The sequence below is a fragment of the Harpia harpyja genome, chromosome 11 (assembly GCF_026419915.1).
Source record: "Harpia harpyja isolate bHarHar1 chromosome 11, bHarHar1 primary haplotype, whole genome shotgun sequence".
Classification (NCBI taxonomy): Eukaryota; Metazoa; Chordata; class Aves; order Accipitriformes; family Accipitridae; genus Harpia; species Harpia harpyja.
Genome location: NC_068950.1, coordinates 1,121,821 through 1,138,455, shown reverse-complemented (window position 1 = coordinate 1,138,455; position 16,635 = coordinate 1,121,821). Strand labels below are relative to the sequence as shown.

Below are 16,635 nucleotides of genomic sequence, written 5' to 3'. Positions count from 1 at the left end.
CTGCTGTTTCAGAGCAATTTATTTGTCTTTCAAAAGTGCGTGTGTAATTCTGCCCTGACTGTTCCTCATCCCGGGCTGCCAGGAGAACACCACGCCAGGCTCCTGGGACACATCCAGTACCAAAGCCTGCCATGGGCTGCTTTATTCCTACTGTGCTAACGAGTGCTGCAGCATTCATTTTTATTAGTCATAGTCTGATTTTAAGCATTATTATTTACTTACATTACAGAAATATAATTAATTTCTGGCTGCTGAGCACACAGATAGAAAGGATTTATTAGATGCTTTGTAGGAATTATAAACAAAAAGCAGGTGGCGAGTACGAGACAAGCTCAGGGAGGCCTCGGGGCTCACCTGGATGTGTGATGGTCTCAAAACTTCCCAGCAAAGCTGAAGAGCAAGTCCTAGGTTTCTGGCAAGGCATTTATGTCGTGATAAGTAACTTCATTCTCCTTCCCTCATGGGCTATTCAGACCGGAAAACACCACACCAAATGTTATCAAATTCAACTCCTGCTTTTTAATTCAGTTTTTAAACGAGTTAAAAACACTTTAGATAAGATGGATATATTAAAGACAGAAGAGCATCTTAACCAGGTAGAGGTTTATTGGAAGGCTTGTGAGAATACAGATTTATTGTGCGTACAAATGCAAGCAGGTGCCCCAGGTGGGCAGTAGTGGGTAGGTCATAAATAGGAGGCTATTTCCTGTACCAGATCTGAATCTTCTTCTCCCGTTTGATTTTCTTCTGAAGCTGCAGGATTCCATACAGCAAAGCTTCAGCAGTAGGTGGACAACCTGCGGGAGAAAAAGGAAGCCCGCAGGGCTGCTGGCTGCACTGAAATGTAGCCAGCAGAAGAACTACCGACAAGCTTTACCCCAAAGCAGGCTGTGATTTCCCTCTGGCTTCGTGTATGTCTCAGGCTGCAGAGTTCATAAAAGCAAGAGGGCTCCTTTAGTTTAAAGCAACTGATGGTGTTTTTTGAAAAAGGCCTTTACAAAATGTAGAAAGGCTTTGCTTTTAAGCAAGGTGGTATCTCACAGGAGATTATGTGGTTGACTAAAGTACAGCCCACACTTTACACAACTATTACTGGCGAGTGACATCACCAGAGCTCCACTCGCTTACTGGAAACCCCAGGCAGATCTTCCTGAAACATCCGCAACTTCAGCAACACAATTTGAAACAGAAAGATCTTCAAAAACTACACCAAGCACCTTCGAAACGTACAAAATTAACTTCACTCCTGTCCTGCTCCGAGTTAGCGCCGCAGCACGCAGAGCTGTGTTTCCTACCTGGCACGTAGATGTCCACCGGCACAATACGGTCACAGCCCCTCACCACGGAGTAGGAGTAGTGGTAGTAACCCCCGCCGTTGGCACAGCTGCAAGAGACGGGTGGGTTTCAGCACCTTGTTAAATGCGGCTCAACAGCTCACGGGAAAGATGAGCAGGAGGCAAAGGAGAAGGTGAACCTGGCATGTGAGTGCTGTGAGGCAAGGAGCCACCGGACAGATTTTACAGTAAGGAAGGGATGGAGCAGATGCCAAGGTTTACGCCATGGCCATTCAGCTTCTTCACAAGCCCTGGCTGGAAGGCAGAGGCTACACTCGCAGGCTGTTATGTTTCAAGCTGAATCAAACCAAACCGAACCGTTTTCATTACTCTTACAAAGCAGATATTCAGAGGTTCCTTCCTCTCTACTGCAAAACCTTTTTTATTTTGCCACACCTGTACAGAGCGTTTCTAGAACTCGTTCTGTCCCCTCCAGGCCCTGGTGAAACGGCCGCCCTTCGGCCCCAGGAGCCCCAGAAGACAAACAAGTAGTCAGTTCCATCATGCCAGAGCTCCACAGAGCTCAGATTTCATGCTGCACAGTAGAAGCATTTTGAAAGCTTTCGTCTAAATGCAAATTCTGAGATTCCGGACATATACAAGTCCGTGGACTCTGACAGCTGCAAAAACCCCAGAATCTTTCACTGGGAAGACTTTGCAGTTCACGGTGACTTGACAGACATCCTCCTCCTCACCCAAATCAAAGGGAGTCTTTACGTTTCATTTGTAACAAGGCCTCTGTATATAATTTAAGGGGTTGGAAATACAAATGAGAAACGGGTTCCCCTCCCTTCATCTCCCCACTCAAGCAGAGACAGCAGATTTCTCCCTTGGAGGATAAGGATGTCCCGGTACTTACCTCCCCATGGAGACCACGTAGCGAGGCTCTGGCATCTGGTCATAGACCTGCAGAACACAGACATTTCAGACCGCTTTCCGCTTGCATCCAGCACGTGCAGCCATGTGCGAGGTGTCCACCGCAGTCTGTACCTTTCGAAGAGCCGGAGCCATTTTGTTCGTCAGGGTGCCGGCTACAATCATGACATCAGCTTGCCGGGGACTAGCTCGAAACACTACCCCAAAGCGGTCCATGTCGTAGCGGGGAGCTGCCATGTGCATCATCTCCACAGCACAGCACGCCAAGCCAAACGTCATCGGCCACAAGGAGCTCTGCAGCAGGAGAGACGCGGGTTATGGGTAAGAACACTGAAAGCAGGAGCTGAGACCCTGGGCGGGTGACTCACAGAACAAGAGTTGATCAGACAGAAAAGGAAACAGAACAAGAAAAGTTTCAAGGTCTGTTTAGTCAGAGCATCATAAATGAAAATGGTGTTTGCCATCACATGGGACAGCAAAACCCACGGCTCCAGGGAAATAGATGCACGGAGATCAGTGCATTTGCGGCCTCAGAGATGCTGAACGCACCCAAAGCTGTAGACTCTCCCCTTGACATCTCACGCTGCTGAAGCAGCCACCTCAGAAGCCCCGCACAAGGGCTGGAGAAGGGAAAACTCAGCTCAGCCAGAGCACACTGGATTCAGGGCAGTGTCACTCCACCGCACAGAGCAGCTGCTCATTACAAGGACTACGTAAAACCAGAAAGTGCCTTTTGCTCGTTACTGAAGGACAGCTCTGTTTAGACAGGCAGCCTGTGCTGCTTTGCACCACCCTCACATTAAACGTCTCTTCTCTCTCCCACTATGACACAGTACCCCAAATGTCAACCTCTAGCCAAGAAACTTGGCTATTTCCCCGTGGAGAACTTTGAACCTATTTTTATCCTGAGGAGGAGATGGCTCAAATCCATTCCCACCAGCACCTCAAAGCATTCGATACCATTTCTCTCCCTAGTGAGCACGACAGTTTCAGCGACTCACCCTTCGCGCCCAGTTGATCAGGTCATCGAGTTTGGTGACAATATATTCGCCCCTGCTAGTGGGCACGTAGGATTTTTTCTGGACAACAGCTGAGCTCTTTTGCTGGACTTGGACAGAGCTGAAGACAAACGGCGCAGTAGTATCAGTCTCCAATTATTAAGTGTAACTGCAGAATACAATCATTAGCCTCAAGCAGCTGTGATCCCCTAAAGAATCCGTGGTACATTGCTTATGGACAATCTCACACCCTCTGCTACCGCTGGAGACCATGTTTATAACAGGTTTCCCCCCCCCCCACTGTGAGGAGATCTGTGGGGTTTTGTTGCTCAGGCAGAGCCCCTCTGTTCGCAGTACCCAAATTACGGAGCGTGCCCATCGGGCTCATCACAGGCTGACAGCGGCCTGCCAGTCAATCCTGGCTTTTAAGAAGTGAAGCGCGGAAAAGATCGTCATGCGTGGGGAGACAGAGCTACAGCAAACAGAACCTTTTTTTCCCCTGCACCACCCGGGATCCCCCACCCGTGGGAGGAAGGTCACAGCCCAGGAACCTGCCCTGCAGCGCCAGCGTTACCTGTCGGCGCGGTCAGCCGCCGGCGTCTGATGGAGCAGCTGAGTGTGAACAGATGTCACTGCACCCGGCCTGGGAAAAAAGAAAACCCATCGCACCTCCGTGTGACGCGCTCGCACAGCCCCCCCGCTGTCCACGCTGCCCCCCCCCCCCCCGTGGGGAGCTGAGCCGCCCCAAAAAACGGAGAAAGCAAGCGCTCCGATCAAAGCCAGCGGGAGAAGAGAACCCCGCTGAACACCCAACCCTCCCACCCACCCCGACCCCGCTCGCTGGGGGCTCCCTGGCACAGGAGGAGGGGGATCGGGGGGGGGGGGGGGTCATCGCCCCGGGCCCCCCCCGCCCCGCCCCAGCGCTCCCACCCACGGACACGCAGCGCCCTCCGGCCCCGGCCCTCACCGCCAGGCCGGCACTCCGCGCCGAGAGAGGCGAAGACCTGCAACGAGAGAGCACGGGAGAGCTCAGCTCCGGCCGGAGCCCCTCACCGGGGCAAAGGCGAACGGCCCCACCCCGGGAGAGAGCTCAACGTGGGACCCCCGTCCCGGGGACGAGCCCTGGGCTGTCCCGGAGGGGACGGGGACCCCCCCGCGCCCTCACAGCCCGCTTCCCCGGGGAGAGCTGCGGTCCCTGCCTCGCCCCGGAGCCCCCGGCCCGGTCCCCCCCTCAGGGCTCCGGGACCTCCAGCGCGGCCCAGGTCGCCCCCCCCTCCAGGCCTCTCCCCCCGGCCCGGTCCCTCCGCAGAGGACCGAGGCCCCGGCCCCGCTCACAGCCCAGCGCCGCCATCTCGCCCGCAGCCCTTCAGGCAACCTCTGGGCGCGGTGCACCCGCTAAGCGGCCCGGCGCGGAGCCGGTGCGCCGCCTCAAAGCGCCGGCGGGCAACGCGGGACGGGGCTGGGAGGGTTCCGCGGGCACCCGCCAGGCCCTGCCCCGGCCCGCGGTAAAAGGAAGCGGAGGGGGAAGGCGGCGGGGGGGGTCCCGGTACCGCGGATGGGGCTCCGGAGGAACGGCCGCGCAAGAAAAAGAAGCGACCGTCCCTGGGTGGGCTCGAACCACCAACCTTTCGGTTAACAGCCGAACGCGCTAACCGATTGCGCCACAGAGACCGCGCTGCCGCCGCCGCCGCCGCGCCCGCCGCTGTGGGCAGCGTGGACCGCCCCGGTGCTCGCCGACACACGCCGCTCCCGTGTCCCGTGTCCCTCTCCCCCCCACTCCAACCCGCCGCCCCGCCCGGTGGTCGCCCCGGCCCCACCGAGGAGGAGGGGGGGGGGGTCACGGGAGGGGGGGGAAAGAGTGCTCCCATGCAGCCGAAATAGCTCAGTTGGGAGAGCGTTAGACTGAAGATCTAAAGGTCCCTGGTTCGATCCCGGGTTTCGGCAGCCGCTTCTTTTCCTGCTGGGACTCGGGCTGCAAAACCGGCCGCTAGCTCTCCCTTAACCCCCCCGCACGCCCCCCCCCCCCAGCCCGGGGCTGCCAGGCGTCGGTGAAGGCATGGCACAGGCACCCTCCTCAAACGGTGCTCCAAGTTGTTTTAATGTCCAGAAACAAGCACAGGCGTGTACGGATAGAACGCTGCGCATGGGAGGTGGCCACTCAGGTGAAGGAAAGTGCATCAATTAAAACTGGACAACCATAATGAGTTGTTTGCTCTGGGCAGAGATGATGTATGCGAGTACCTGTTTCAAATAAAGCACAAGAACAGAAAACAGTAAGTTTGCTTTCTTGTACTCACCCCTACGTTTAATAATGTGAAACTACAACATTGAAATGCGACACTATGGTTTTATCTGACATACAAAAATAATCTTCACCTGATGTAACATACAGGTGGAAGTGTCTCCCTACACGCACTGCAGACCACAGCTTAAAATAGGTGTTTGAAATAAATGAGCATATTTGAACAAAAGTAATGACAAGCCTTCGAGTTTCACTTCATCCAACTTCTAATTGATTTAAGACCACATAATTCTGTACATTGCAAAATTGAATTTGGTCTCAAGGTACGAGGAGTACTGTAAGTAACTTTTAACAGCTGGTTCAGAAGTTGAAAGTGGTTTTTAAAGATGTAAACATTTTAGTGTGCTTCAACACAACGTATACTCTTAGTTGTCCTTAGGCAGAAGAACACATTTACGATTTTTAAAATGAGAACTCATTCGTGTTGAATTAAACTAAGATAGTATTAGCTGAAAGGTATGGAAAGTAAGGACTGAGATAAAGGCAAGGTGACTGGGGAATTCTGCTTCTGTGCAATGGTTTGAAGAAGGAGCTCAACGGTGCTTTAGGAATTTTAACTGAGAAGTGTAGACATGATTAAGTTTTAAAGGAGGAGGAACCTTGAGGATAAGCCAATCTCTGAATCGCCACAAACAGCACCCAGGTTCATGGGCTGGAAGCTTCTGCATTCTGAAACAGCTCCACATCTCCATGTATAAGTGCCACGCACATCTCCAGAATTAACTCTACCAAGCTGCCATCAAATTTTTATACTGTTGCAGAAAATGCATTACCCCTTCTCACAGGTTTTAATGAAAAATGAAGAATAATCCAATTAAATACCTGTTCTATTCCTACAGTTTAGGTACTTGTGAATGTCCCTTTGATAACGTGAAAAAGGATTCCAAATGCATATTGAAACTCATTATAGAGTACAGAGTAATTAAAATATATTCAGATAGTTACTGTAGCCAGAATACACATCAGCATCCCAATGTACATTTAAACTTCTTCCTTAATTTCAAATCATCTTGATTTCTATTGGACAAGCGAGTAGATCACACTTTCATTATAAAATAGAAAAATACTAATCATTTGGCTTTTATCATTAAATACTTATCAATAACACTGCAAGTCTGTCAAAGGCAATTTGCAATATGCTACACCTTTAGCTGGGGTCGGGAACTACACATGATTAAATCTGATATTTAAATCAGATTGTCTTTTTCTATCAGAAGTGTTCCTAAAATCATGGCCTCAAAAAACAAAACAGCATTCAAAATGGTTTCATTTTTAAATGGAAAAATGAATACTTTTTGGTTTTTTGGTTTTTTTTTTAAGCAATCATTGGATTCCTTTTCCACTGAATTTTACAATTGTCCTATCAACAGAAACAAAGCCTTTGTTATTCAGATTGCATCATTAGGTACCAATTTTATTTCTCACACTTTGGGAGACATGTAAAGCAAAAATAATCAACCCACTGGAAACATTTTCAGACAGGAAACCTGCATACATTCAGTAGCAGTAAAGTCATGAGGCAATACATGGCTACATAATTTACCAGTACATGTTTCTCTGAGAACAATAGCCACTCCTTTGTCAGACATCGGGCCAAAATAATCAATACAGAACTTAGTGTTGTATCAAGCAGCTCTGCAAAACACTTGCAGTCTTTGCAAGTTCCATGTTAAGAGCGCTGAATGGATGAGGACCAAGGCAGCCGCAGACCCACAGCGCTCCTACACGGTTTGCGTCGTCTTTTACAGGCAGTTCAACTTGGCAAGACCAAGGGAAGCAGTGTGCAGCTCCAGTACGCAGAATCGAGAGCAAGGACTGAAGATAGAACTGTATCTGACAGTCATACAGCATTATAGTGACTACAGCTTTGAAGATATACACATGGATTTTAAAAAGTAAGAATTACACATTTTATACAAATAACCACTTCATTATATACACTCAGTGCTAGTATAACTTGGGAAAGTTTGTACCACTGTTCAGCTGCTGTCTGCAGATGCTGGTTTGGTCTTGCACTTTTTTCTTTCTAGAATTTCTTCATCAAATATTTCTCTCTCCCTGAAAAGAAATACATTGATGTTCCATAGTAAAAAAAAAAGTCTTAACATTTTAAACAGTTTGCAGTGTGTTACAGTAACTCAGCAAGAATGTTTCCCAGGTTTAATCATTTTGTTACTTAGACAATGAGAAAGCTTGCCTTACAGAAGGGAGGATATTGAACTCCTGCCCTTATACTCAACGCTTGTCCATATAGACCGTAAACTAGTAAGAAAAATTCAGAGAATACTAAAGAGATACCTTTTGCTCACAGATGGTCCTTTTATGTATTTCTCTTCTGCCTTCTTGTAATCTATGTCATCCAGAGCAGAAATCGCATAAATGATGGCCTATAAAAGTATTTAGTTCATTTATACTCATGAAACAAAAGCTAAATTACAAGCAATTTGAAACTGTCTCAGTAGATAAGCCCATTTTTAGAATAAGGTTCCTCAATCACTTAGAAAATTGAGTGAAACTGCTTGTTGTGTACATGAAGTTCTTAAATAAATAACACAGATTTGTCCTTTACCATTCCCAGGAGAGTATTTTTATAACCAGATTAAGATATTCTTCATAGTAATTTTGTTTCTGCAGAAGTTACTAATGTTTTCCTAGGAAAGTTATCCTAACAACAATAAGTATCTAAAAGTGCAACAGTAAAAACAAACAATGGACCCCCCAACACACACAAAGAACCCAAGAAAATCCAGAGATAACTTGCCAAATTAAAAAAAACATCCAAAGCTTTGAAGAGTTTCAGAAGTAATCAAAATACACCAGAAAGCAATCAATCTACCTTTAAAAACATCATACTACCTAAAGCTTCTCCATTCTGTGCTAATGGCTTAAAAAAATCAGCACTTAGAATTACATTGGTTCACCTCTCACCCCTAACCCTGCCAGCCCACTAATGCCAACATCTGCAGCACCCGCAGGAAGCACACAGTGATTAATACTGGGGCTTTATTATTTATTTTCTCCAACATGTAATGTAAACATATTTGTTCTCTGATTACCAGCCCATGAACATGACTTAAGAGCCTCCTGCACTGATCTTAATATTCTTCACCCGAGACATACATAGAAACTACACACAGTTTCATGCCCCTTGAGCTGAAGGGACTGTGACCCAAGCTGGTAGGCAGGCAGGTGTGAATATACCTGCCTGGCTCAAACATCACCCAGCTCCCGGGGAACACTCCGCAGTCATTAAACTCGAATCAGGTAACACTAGTGTTACTTACTTACTTCTACGTTTACTTTTCTCAGCTTTTTGTATTTACTTACTTCAGGCAAAAGGACATCTGAAATAAATTTTATTCCATCTCCACTTATTTGATGCAGATTTTTAGCATCTATTTCACGATACACTTCCTTCAAGTAGTTCACGACAAGGTCTAATTGTTCTTCATCCTCTAAATATGTTTCAATGCAGGTCACGTACTGCCTTGAATTCAGGAATTCCTTCAGCCAACGGGATTGTTTTCTGCTTTTCAAAATAGCCAAAAGATGCTCTTCGGCCCCCTTAGTCTTCACTATAAACTCCACTATCTTTTTATTCGCTTTATCTCTAGCAGCTCTTGTTCTGTCAGGAAGAAGTTTCTTGGAGGGCTTCTGAGGTGAAGTTTCTGATAAATACTCTTCAACATCTTCCTCTGCCGCGTTTGGAAAGGTCATTTGGACTAAACCTTGATAACCTTCCTTTCTAACTGGGTAACCTGAAAGAAAAGCCACAATCATTCATACTTAAATATACAAAACAAGGGGCTTTCTCGCATACATACTTACATAAACAAATACAAAATAAGTGACTTCCTTGATAAGTAAGAAGTTTTTCTTCCTCCCCTACCAAAGACAGTAAAAAACCACCACTACCAAAATCTTAATTTTGCCTTAAAAAAAATTGAAAGATTAGGGAGTTGAAACTCTGACAGGAGCTCTGAAATGAACTCTCTACAACGTGAAGTAACCAGTTACCCAGTTGTCTTTAACAATCAATATTTATTTAACTTTTGTTGTGGGACTGAAAAACCTTAGAGTACAATAATGGTGCGTAGTAATTTTAATGGTAGCCCCACACAGGGTCTGATGCCTAACACCACACATGTGTAAACATTAGAGCTAAACTTGCCTACTAAGAGAGGAATATAAAAGATAATGAATTCACTTACTGATATCAGCAGCAAAATATTCCAAGAAGGATCCCGTAAAAGAATGACAACCTAAGAAGCCCAGAACAGGGTTATTTATCAGTTCAATTAAGCCTATGAAACAAAGCTGACAGTTTTGGTGTTATCTTTTTTCTGACGTATATCAGAATGGATGACATCATCCGACTCATCTACTTACCTACTCTAATTCGATAGTCAGAAATCAATCGAATACACCACTCAATTTCTTGGCGATAATCTTCTTTGGCTCGCTCCTACAAAACAAGAGCCGTTTACAGTCCTAAAAAGAGTAGCCTATTAAAGCTTTTAGGTCTAAGACACTAATCAGGTAACAGAAACAGCTAACAATAATGAATCAAAGTTTACTTGCAGTTTTCTGCATTCTCCTGAAATTCAGCTTCTGCCGTCACTTTGTCATGCAGCGTCAGAGCGGCTTTGTTGTATGTAGAAAACCCACAAGTGAAAGCACAGTAAGAGTCCTAAGCAACTGCCTGCCTTCCACATACATAGTATTCTTAGCAGCAGCCTCACTGAGATAGAAAAAGGTGTTGGGGGCTCCCCTTCCCATACTATTCTCCATCTTGTGGAGCACGAATTACGTTTAATTACTTTGTTGAATAGAGTGAGAGAGAACAGAGAACCGCGAACAAACCCAGACCAGCCAGCTGCACCACACTCCTCCCCCAGCGTCAGTTATACATTGTGTACACAACTTTATTTTTTCCAACACACGTATACGCTTGCAGTTACATGTTACTGGTAGTACTTACTATGAGCTCCTGCTTTTCTTCACAATCAAAGTGCTTCAGATTCTTAAGAGATACCGAGAAACTTGATGAAACAAAAGAAACACAGTTAGGGAAAAAAGGTAGTTGAGTTGCATCTCTATTTATTCACTGCAGTTGTACACCCTCCTGAAAATTAGGTTTCATAACAAATCCATAGCGCAGGTTTTACTAGTTTTGGTTTTCATAAGAAGCTAAAACTATGGAATCTTTTAACAAATGAGAAGTACCTGGTTTTAAAACAAAACTAAAGGCAGGCCTGCATTTCCAGGAAGTTTAGGCACCACACATAAAGGAAAAAAACCACCAAACCACTATCTGGGTCCCCAGACCTTTTTTTTTTTTATTCCTCACACAAGCATCAGCTGTTCACAGGAATGCCAGCCTGTCTCAAGTGGCAGCACAATAAAGCACCTAGCCCACACCTGCAAATCCTCACCTTACTTGGTCCCTCCCTCCCAGATCAACCTTAGTTTTAACTGACATGTAATTGCCCTGTGCCAGGAACAGAGTACAGGACACTGCCTAAAAGAAACTGAAAGTTCAGAACGTGTTCAGGATCCACAACATTTACCCTTTTTTCTTGTCATTTGTGTTCCCTTCTATCAACAGCACACATGCCTTTCTGTGTTTCCGCTTCACATTTTTTACCTGTTGAAAGGATAAGGTCTCATTAGCATCCTAAAATCCTAATACCCTTACAAAGCAGGAACATTTTCCATCAATATTATACAGTACACCCCATACTTACAGGAAGTTACACAAATACAAAAAATTAAGTTTAAAGTGGCAAGAATAGCAAGTTACCCCAATGGAGCATTTTTGGTAGTGCACAAGGACCCATCCTCTTTCTTTTGTTAGTTGGGTACAACAACCCTAATTCATGATACAAGATATAAAGTCTCAGCAGTAATCCTCTGCTCCGACATAAACATGTGTGAATTAACCACATTTATTTTTTACGTGCTTTTGTCATACGTAAATTTACTTCTATTATCTTTGGAATGCTTGTACTGGAAGATCTTTAACATGTGCAGCTCTACACGAGTCAAGAAGGGCAAAAGACACTCAAGAACTCGGTAAGCTGCTTCTTATCAGACCCCTTGCAATATCACTCTAAGAAGGCAGCGAGCTGTTCTTACCACTGCTGGCCAATAAGGATACCTTCGCAATTTGCACCAGACCAAAATCCCTTCTTCAATTGATTGTGGTTCTACGATGAAAAATAAAGTAATTTTTCTTTGAAAAAAAAACGAGACAAGACAGTTAGCTCGCCCTCTCTTATCAGCCTCCTTCCAGGAGTTTCACTTCAATGCTTTTACAAGTTTCAACTAAGGTGACAGGGCATCCCCCCCGCAAAAGGCAGCACACATAATTCTGAATACGGCAACTCAGAAATTTCAATCCTAGGCCCTTGCCCAGTTTCACAATGATTTGCATTTCATTCTGTTTCAAAATGCCTTTCTGGGGCATCCAAGAAATGCATTTTATTCCAAGCTTGAACAAAGCTGGATTCACTTTCTAGAAAGGTTAGGTTTCATTACCAAGGCTTGTCAGCAAACTAGAAGCACACATACCCTAAAAGAGCACACCAATCTTGGGTGAAGAAGTCTCATATAGGTACACTGATGTCTCACCTTGATGTGATAAAATACTAGGAAGTTCTTCGTCCTCCTCCTCTTCATCTACTAGTGCTGAGATGCGATAGAGACTCTCTGAGGAAACTACCTTTGAAGACAGGTCAGACAATTCCAGTCCTGCCAACAGCAGCAAGCACCAGCATTCGTAAGGGTGGAACAGTGATTAAAAAAGTATCAGCTTCCAACCAGGTGAAACACACGACCATGGAAGTGACCCCACACAGGAGGGTGAGTCACTGTAACACACACACTCTCAATTCTCTGCCTAGGTAAAGGCCTAATAGTCTGAATAAAAGATGAAAAAGGGAAAGCAACAAGAACAGGCTGGTTTCAGGACTCTGTACCAGCCTCCTCCTTTACATAACGTCATTTCATCTCGGCACTGACCTGCACACTAACTAGATAGCAGTAAAGAAAAAAACCAAACCACCTGCATGTGAAATTAGCAAGTCAGCAGTAATTCTTACTCTTTACTAGATAAGTCCAGTTTTTCAATGCAAAACCCTAAACAACTCCAGACAACCCAAATGCCATGCTAGTTTTTAGCCAGTATTAAAGCAACTGCATTTTGTGCTTCTCCAAAACTTAGAATTAAAATCAGCAATTTAAGAACCTCATTCACAAAAGCAATGCAACATTCCAAGAGAACAACAGTGCTCAACGATCAAATAGGATGAGGTTTTCCCTTCCCCAAGTGATATGCCCACCTTCATCTTCCTCAAAGTCAGGCAGTTGAAACTGCTTTATTTTATTCATAACCACATGTGAAGTAGTCTTATTTTCCTCCTTTTTATGCTTATTTTCCTCCTTTTTATCAGAAAGCATCCCATGGTTAGAAGGCCCAGATGAAGATTCAGGGCAATTCCTTTTTCTGTACGAGGACACCGTTGCACCAATGTCTTGTTCTCCATTAATCCGTTTTAAACTTGCTGGCTTTTTTCTGCCATCTAATTGTTTTGCTAGACTTTCACTTTCACTATTGATGCTTTTTTCCAAGTCATCTGAGGCACTTTTACAAGAGGAATGCAGTAACGTCCTTCTAGGCTGACTCCTGGTGTTTGCCCTGCTGACAGGTACCACTTTGTCAGACTGGCAGGGGACAGACAGAGGAGACCCTTCCTCAGCAAGGGGCTGTGCTTGATCCTTGAGGAAATCATTCCTACACGATACAGATGATCCTGCACCTCTTGGTCTTTTTCCTCCTTGCTTACTTTTTTCCTCCTTTGGCTTAAGTGAGACTTTATTTTCTGGTTTGGACTTTGTCAACGATCTGGGCTTGATTTTTTTCTGCCTTGGTAGTGATTTTGATTCTGGTACTTTGCAGTTTTGACTATCCAAGTCTGAGGTATTACACAAGTCCCCAGTACCACATATGGGAGGGTTTGTTCCACTTTCACGTGCTTTAGCACTCTCCTCCAAAATGAACGAACCTTTCTGGTCTTGTTTTTTTGTATCAGTCTTCAGGCTGGGGTTATTTTTTTGTTCTCTTTTCTTCTTGGAAGTCTCAGGCTCCAACTTTTCCTTAGAGTGAAAGAGCAATTGGCATCTACATAAGGAGGTAGGTGAGAGAGAGCCTGCATTGTTCTCCTGGGATAACGGAGTATTTGGTCCCTCTTCTGAAAGTGGTACTTGTCCGGGTGAGACATTTTGATTCAAAATATCCAGGGCAATTTTAAGAGAACAGCGATATTTCAATTCTTCCACAGCGTCACTGGAATCATTCGTTTGATCTGATGAAGAACAACATGCAATACATGCAATAATCTTTATTTGTATATAAGAAATAAGAAAATTTATAGTATATCTTCTGTTTAAGACGCAACTTAACACTTAAATCATCTGTGATTCTTAAGGCAAAGAATACAGAGACACAAAAAGTGCAAGATTCCAACGCCTCATTTTGATGGAAGTACACACGAGTTCCTTCACCATTCCTTCCAACACACTACACAAGGGAAGAGCAAAAGTAGCTGTGATAACGTTTAGTCTGTTTTCAAACTTTATGGATGGAATGGAAAGAGGGGAGAAGAAATGCAAAAAAACCCTCAATAAATACATAAGTGAAATATGTAACTACTGTCCCCCAGGTTGAGTTTCTGTGTATATTTTACATTCAGAATATATACAAGGCAGCAAATGTTTTGACATATCCTCACCTAAGTTAGAGGCAATGTTTTCTATACATTCTTTCTTCAGTGGTACAGCATCTGCACAGTTCACACTAATCCTGAAAATACAACAAAGCTGACTGAAAACGTCACAGTGTTAAGCACTATTGACAGCACGACACTGCTTTCATCTGGCAATAACTTGCAGTACTTTTTTCCCCAAATCCCATACTTGTTAGCAGAAGGAAAAAAAAAAAAAACCACCACATGAAGAACGCCTGAGCTAACAGTCAGCATGTTGTTTATGGATGTTCCACGAGACAACTACGTGGCCAGCTCTAAAAAGGCAACGGGTTTTGGGATAGCCATCTAATCCTTCTGTAAATCAATGATCTCATTTCACAGATATCTTCAGATAAAGGGATTACTTCTTTTTTTAATGTCTAAGAGTGCAAACATACGACAGTAACAAGGATACTTAACTCTTCTTTCAAGCCAAGTATTTCAACTTTAAAAGAAGTCTCCTTTGCATCAGTAACAGATGTTTTCCCAGCAACTCTAGTTTTGCACAAAACCTACATTAAAGAGAAAAACTTGCATTTAAAATCCTTGACCAAGTCTGTTAAGACTCTAGGACAGATCTGACGTCAAAACATTTTCAATGTGAACAGCGCAGAACAGACTGACATTACATGGCATCTGGTTGCAGTATTAGGATCTCTATAGATTAGCTGTTTTTTAAAGTATATACGTGTTTACTTGGAGCTCGCTCTTACTGCTCCATTTCATCCATTTCTAAGTTATAACCACAAACATTTCCTCATTTGTACATCTGCTTTACCTTTGCTGGCCATAAACGCTTCTTCCACATGCAAAGAACATACTCTTGATCTGTCATGACTGTGTTTCACACAGAAAAGGAAAATCCCAGCGTGCTCTGAAGAAAAAGCGAACAAAAGAGTTACCCAACACTTGGTCCATTTTTGTCTTCCCTTTTTTTAAAGAGATAGAGGACTTAAATAGAACACATTATTACAATTATGTATCATTTTACCTTTGAGATCACTGGACTGATATTACTTTGCAGGCATTCTCCAAAATTAAGTCCTAACAGTGTATCTTTCTATAGCTGTACAACATAAGAACGTCTTACTGAACACGTAAGCATAGAAAATACCGTCACAAATAAATAAAAAAAAACGCTGCTGTGGGCCTGCACATTCTGCAGCTCCCTATGACCAAATCCTGATAACGGAGGCCACTTGTCACATCCGACAAATTACGCCACGCTGTGCCAATTTTTATGTGTAGTTTACAACTATAACCCGCGTGAACCAGCTAGAGTCCTTGCGTGTTTCTTAAAGACTTGAAAGGCTTTAAGAAAGACCCCTCAAGAACAAGAAAATCTTCCTGTACTTACAAAGCCGAAGACTCAAGTTTCCTCGGCGTGCGCTGGAACTCGGTCCTGCCACCAAAAGACAGTAAGAAGCAGATATTGCTGCTGCACCGAAGCGCCAGACCCTGTGGGCCCGGAGCAGGGGCACAAAGCCTGTCACTGCCGCGCCGTTTAGGGAAACTATGAGGCTCCCAACAGCCCCCACCTCAGCCCGCTCCCCCTGCCCTGGTTTCCCCTCCCTGGCTTCCACTGCCTCAACAGGACCCGCCGTGAGGAAAGGGCTGGGACGTGGGGGAAGCAGCCCTTGTGCCCCCAGCCAGGGGGTTTCCGGCCACACTGAGGGGATGGGCCGCCCTTCCTCACCCCCCACCCCCCAAGTTCCCCCCATGAGGGGACAGGCCGCCCTTCCTTGCCCCCCAAGTTCCCCCCATGAGGGGACAGGCTGCCCTTCCTCGCCCCACCACCCCTCAAATTCCCCCCATGAGGGGACGGGCTGCCCTTCCTTGCCCCCCAAGTTCCCCCCATGCGGGGACGGGCCACCCCTCCTCGCCCCCCACCCCCCAAGTTCCCCCCACGAAGGGACAGGCCGCCCTTCCTCGCCCCCCAAGTTCCCCCCATGAGGGGACGGGCCGCCCCTCCTCGCCCCCCACCCCCCGAGTTCCCACCATGAGGGGACGGTCCAGCCTCTCCCCGTTGCCGGTGCGAGGCTCCGGGCCGCCCGCCCCTCGGGGTCCCGGTGTGTGAGGGGGGGCTGTTACCGTGCGCGGGCCCGACGCGGACAGCAGCGTCGCGCCCCCTTCCTCCATATCCGGCCTCCCGCCCGCGTCTGCGCATGCGCCGGCCTCCCCTCCCGGCAACGACACAGCCAATCAGCGACCCCCGCTCGCGCTCAGGACGCCGCCTTCCCGCCGCCAAAACACACACGCTCTGGCCAATCGAAGCGTCCGCTCCTCCGGTTGCTCCGCCCCCTCGACTTCTCCTCCTA

At 46.0% G+C, this 16,635-nt stretch overlaps 2 protein-coding genes and 2 non-coding genes across 6 annotated transcripts; 1 reads left to right on the top strand and 3 right to left on the bottom strand.

The window, feature by feature from the left end:
- Positions 1–588: 588 nt before the first annotated feature.
- Positions 589–4,626, bottom strand: NDUFS7 (NADH:ubiquinone oxidoreductase core subunit S7). The gene is made up of 8 exons (XM_052802214.1): positions 4,544–4,626; positions 4,176–4,212; positions 3,783–3,851; positions 3,212–3,329; positions 2,325–2,504; positions 2,194–2,240; positions 1,296–1,384; positions 589–797 (listed from the first exon to the last, which is right to left on the bottom strand). Exons 1-8 carry the CDS (start codon positions 4,557–4,559, stop codon positions 700–702), a joined length of 654 nt encoding a protein of 217 aa, XP_052658174.1. The 5' UTR covers positions 4,560–4,626; the 3' UTR covers positions 589–699.
- A 179-nt stretch (positions 4,627–4,805) lies between these two features.
- TRNAN-GUU (transfer RNA asparagine (anticodon GUU)) lies at positions 4,806–4,879 on the bottom strand. The gene has a single exon. It is a non-coding gene; the product is annotated as a tRNA-Asn (tRNA).
- Positions 4,880–5,079: 200 nt separating this feature from the next.
- Positions 5,080–5,152, top strand: TRNAF-GAA (transfer RNA phenylalanine (anticodon GAA)). The gene has a single exon. It is a non-coding gene; the product is annotated as a tRNA-Phe (tRNA).
- A 546-nt stretch (positions 5,153–5,698) lies between these two features.
- PWWP3A (PWWP domain containing 3A, DNA repair factor) lies at positions 5,699–16,504 on the bottom strand. Of its 3 annotated transcripts, none has more exons than XM_052801479.1 (15): positions 16,409–16,504; positions 15,675–15,719; positions 15,096–15,191; positions 14,738–14,829; positions 14,303–14,373; positions 12,854–13,876; positions 12,144–12,263; positions 11,649–11,719; positions 11,081–11,157; positions 10,492–10,552; positions 9,900–9,975; positions 9,722–9,772; positions 8,838–9,268; positions 7,809–7,897; positions 5,699–7,568 (listed from the first exon to the last, which is right to left on the bottom strand). In XM_052801479.1, the coding sequence occupies exons 3-15, from the start codon at positions 15,150–15,152 to the stop codon at positions 7,490–7,492; spliced, it is 2,298 nt and encodes a 765-aa protein (XP_052657439.1). In that variant the 5' UTR covers positions 15,153–15,191; positions 15,675–15,719; positions 16,409–16,504; the 3' UTR covers positions 5,699–7,489. The 3 variants fall into 3 exon arrangements, with proteins under 3 accessions (XP_052657439.1, XP_052657440.1, XP_052657441.1); XM_052801480.1 differs by having other exon boundaries at positions 16,316–16,471; XM_052801481.1 differs by lacking the exon at positions 15,675–15,719 and having other exon boundaries at positions 16,409–16,476.
- Positions 16,505–16,635: the final 131 nt, after the last annotated feature.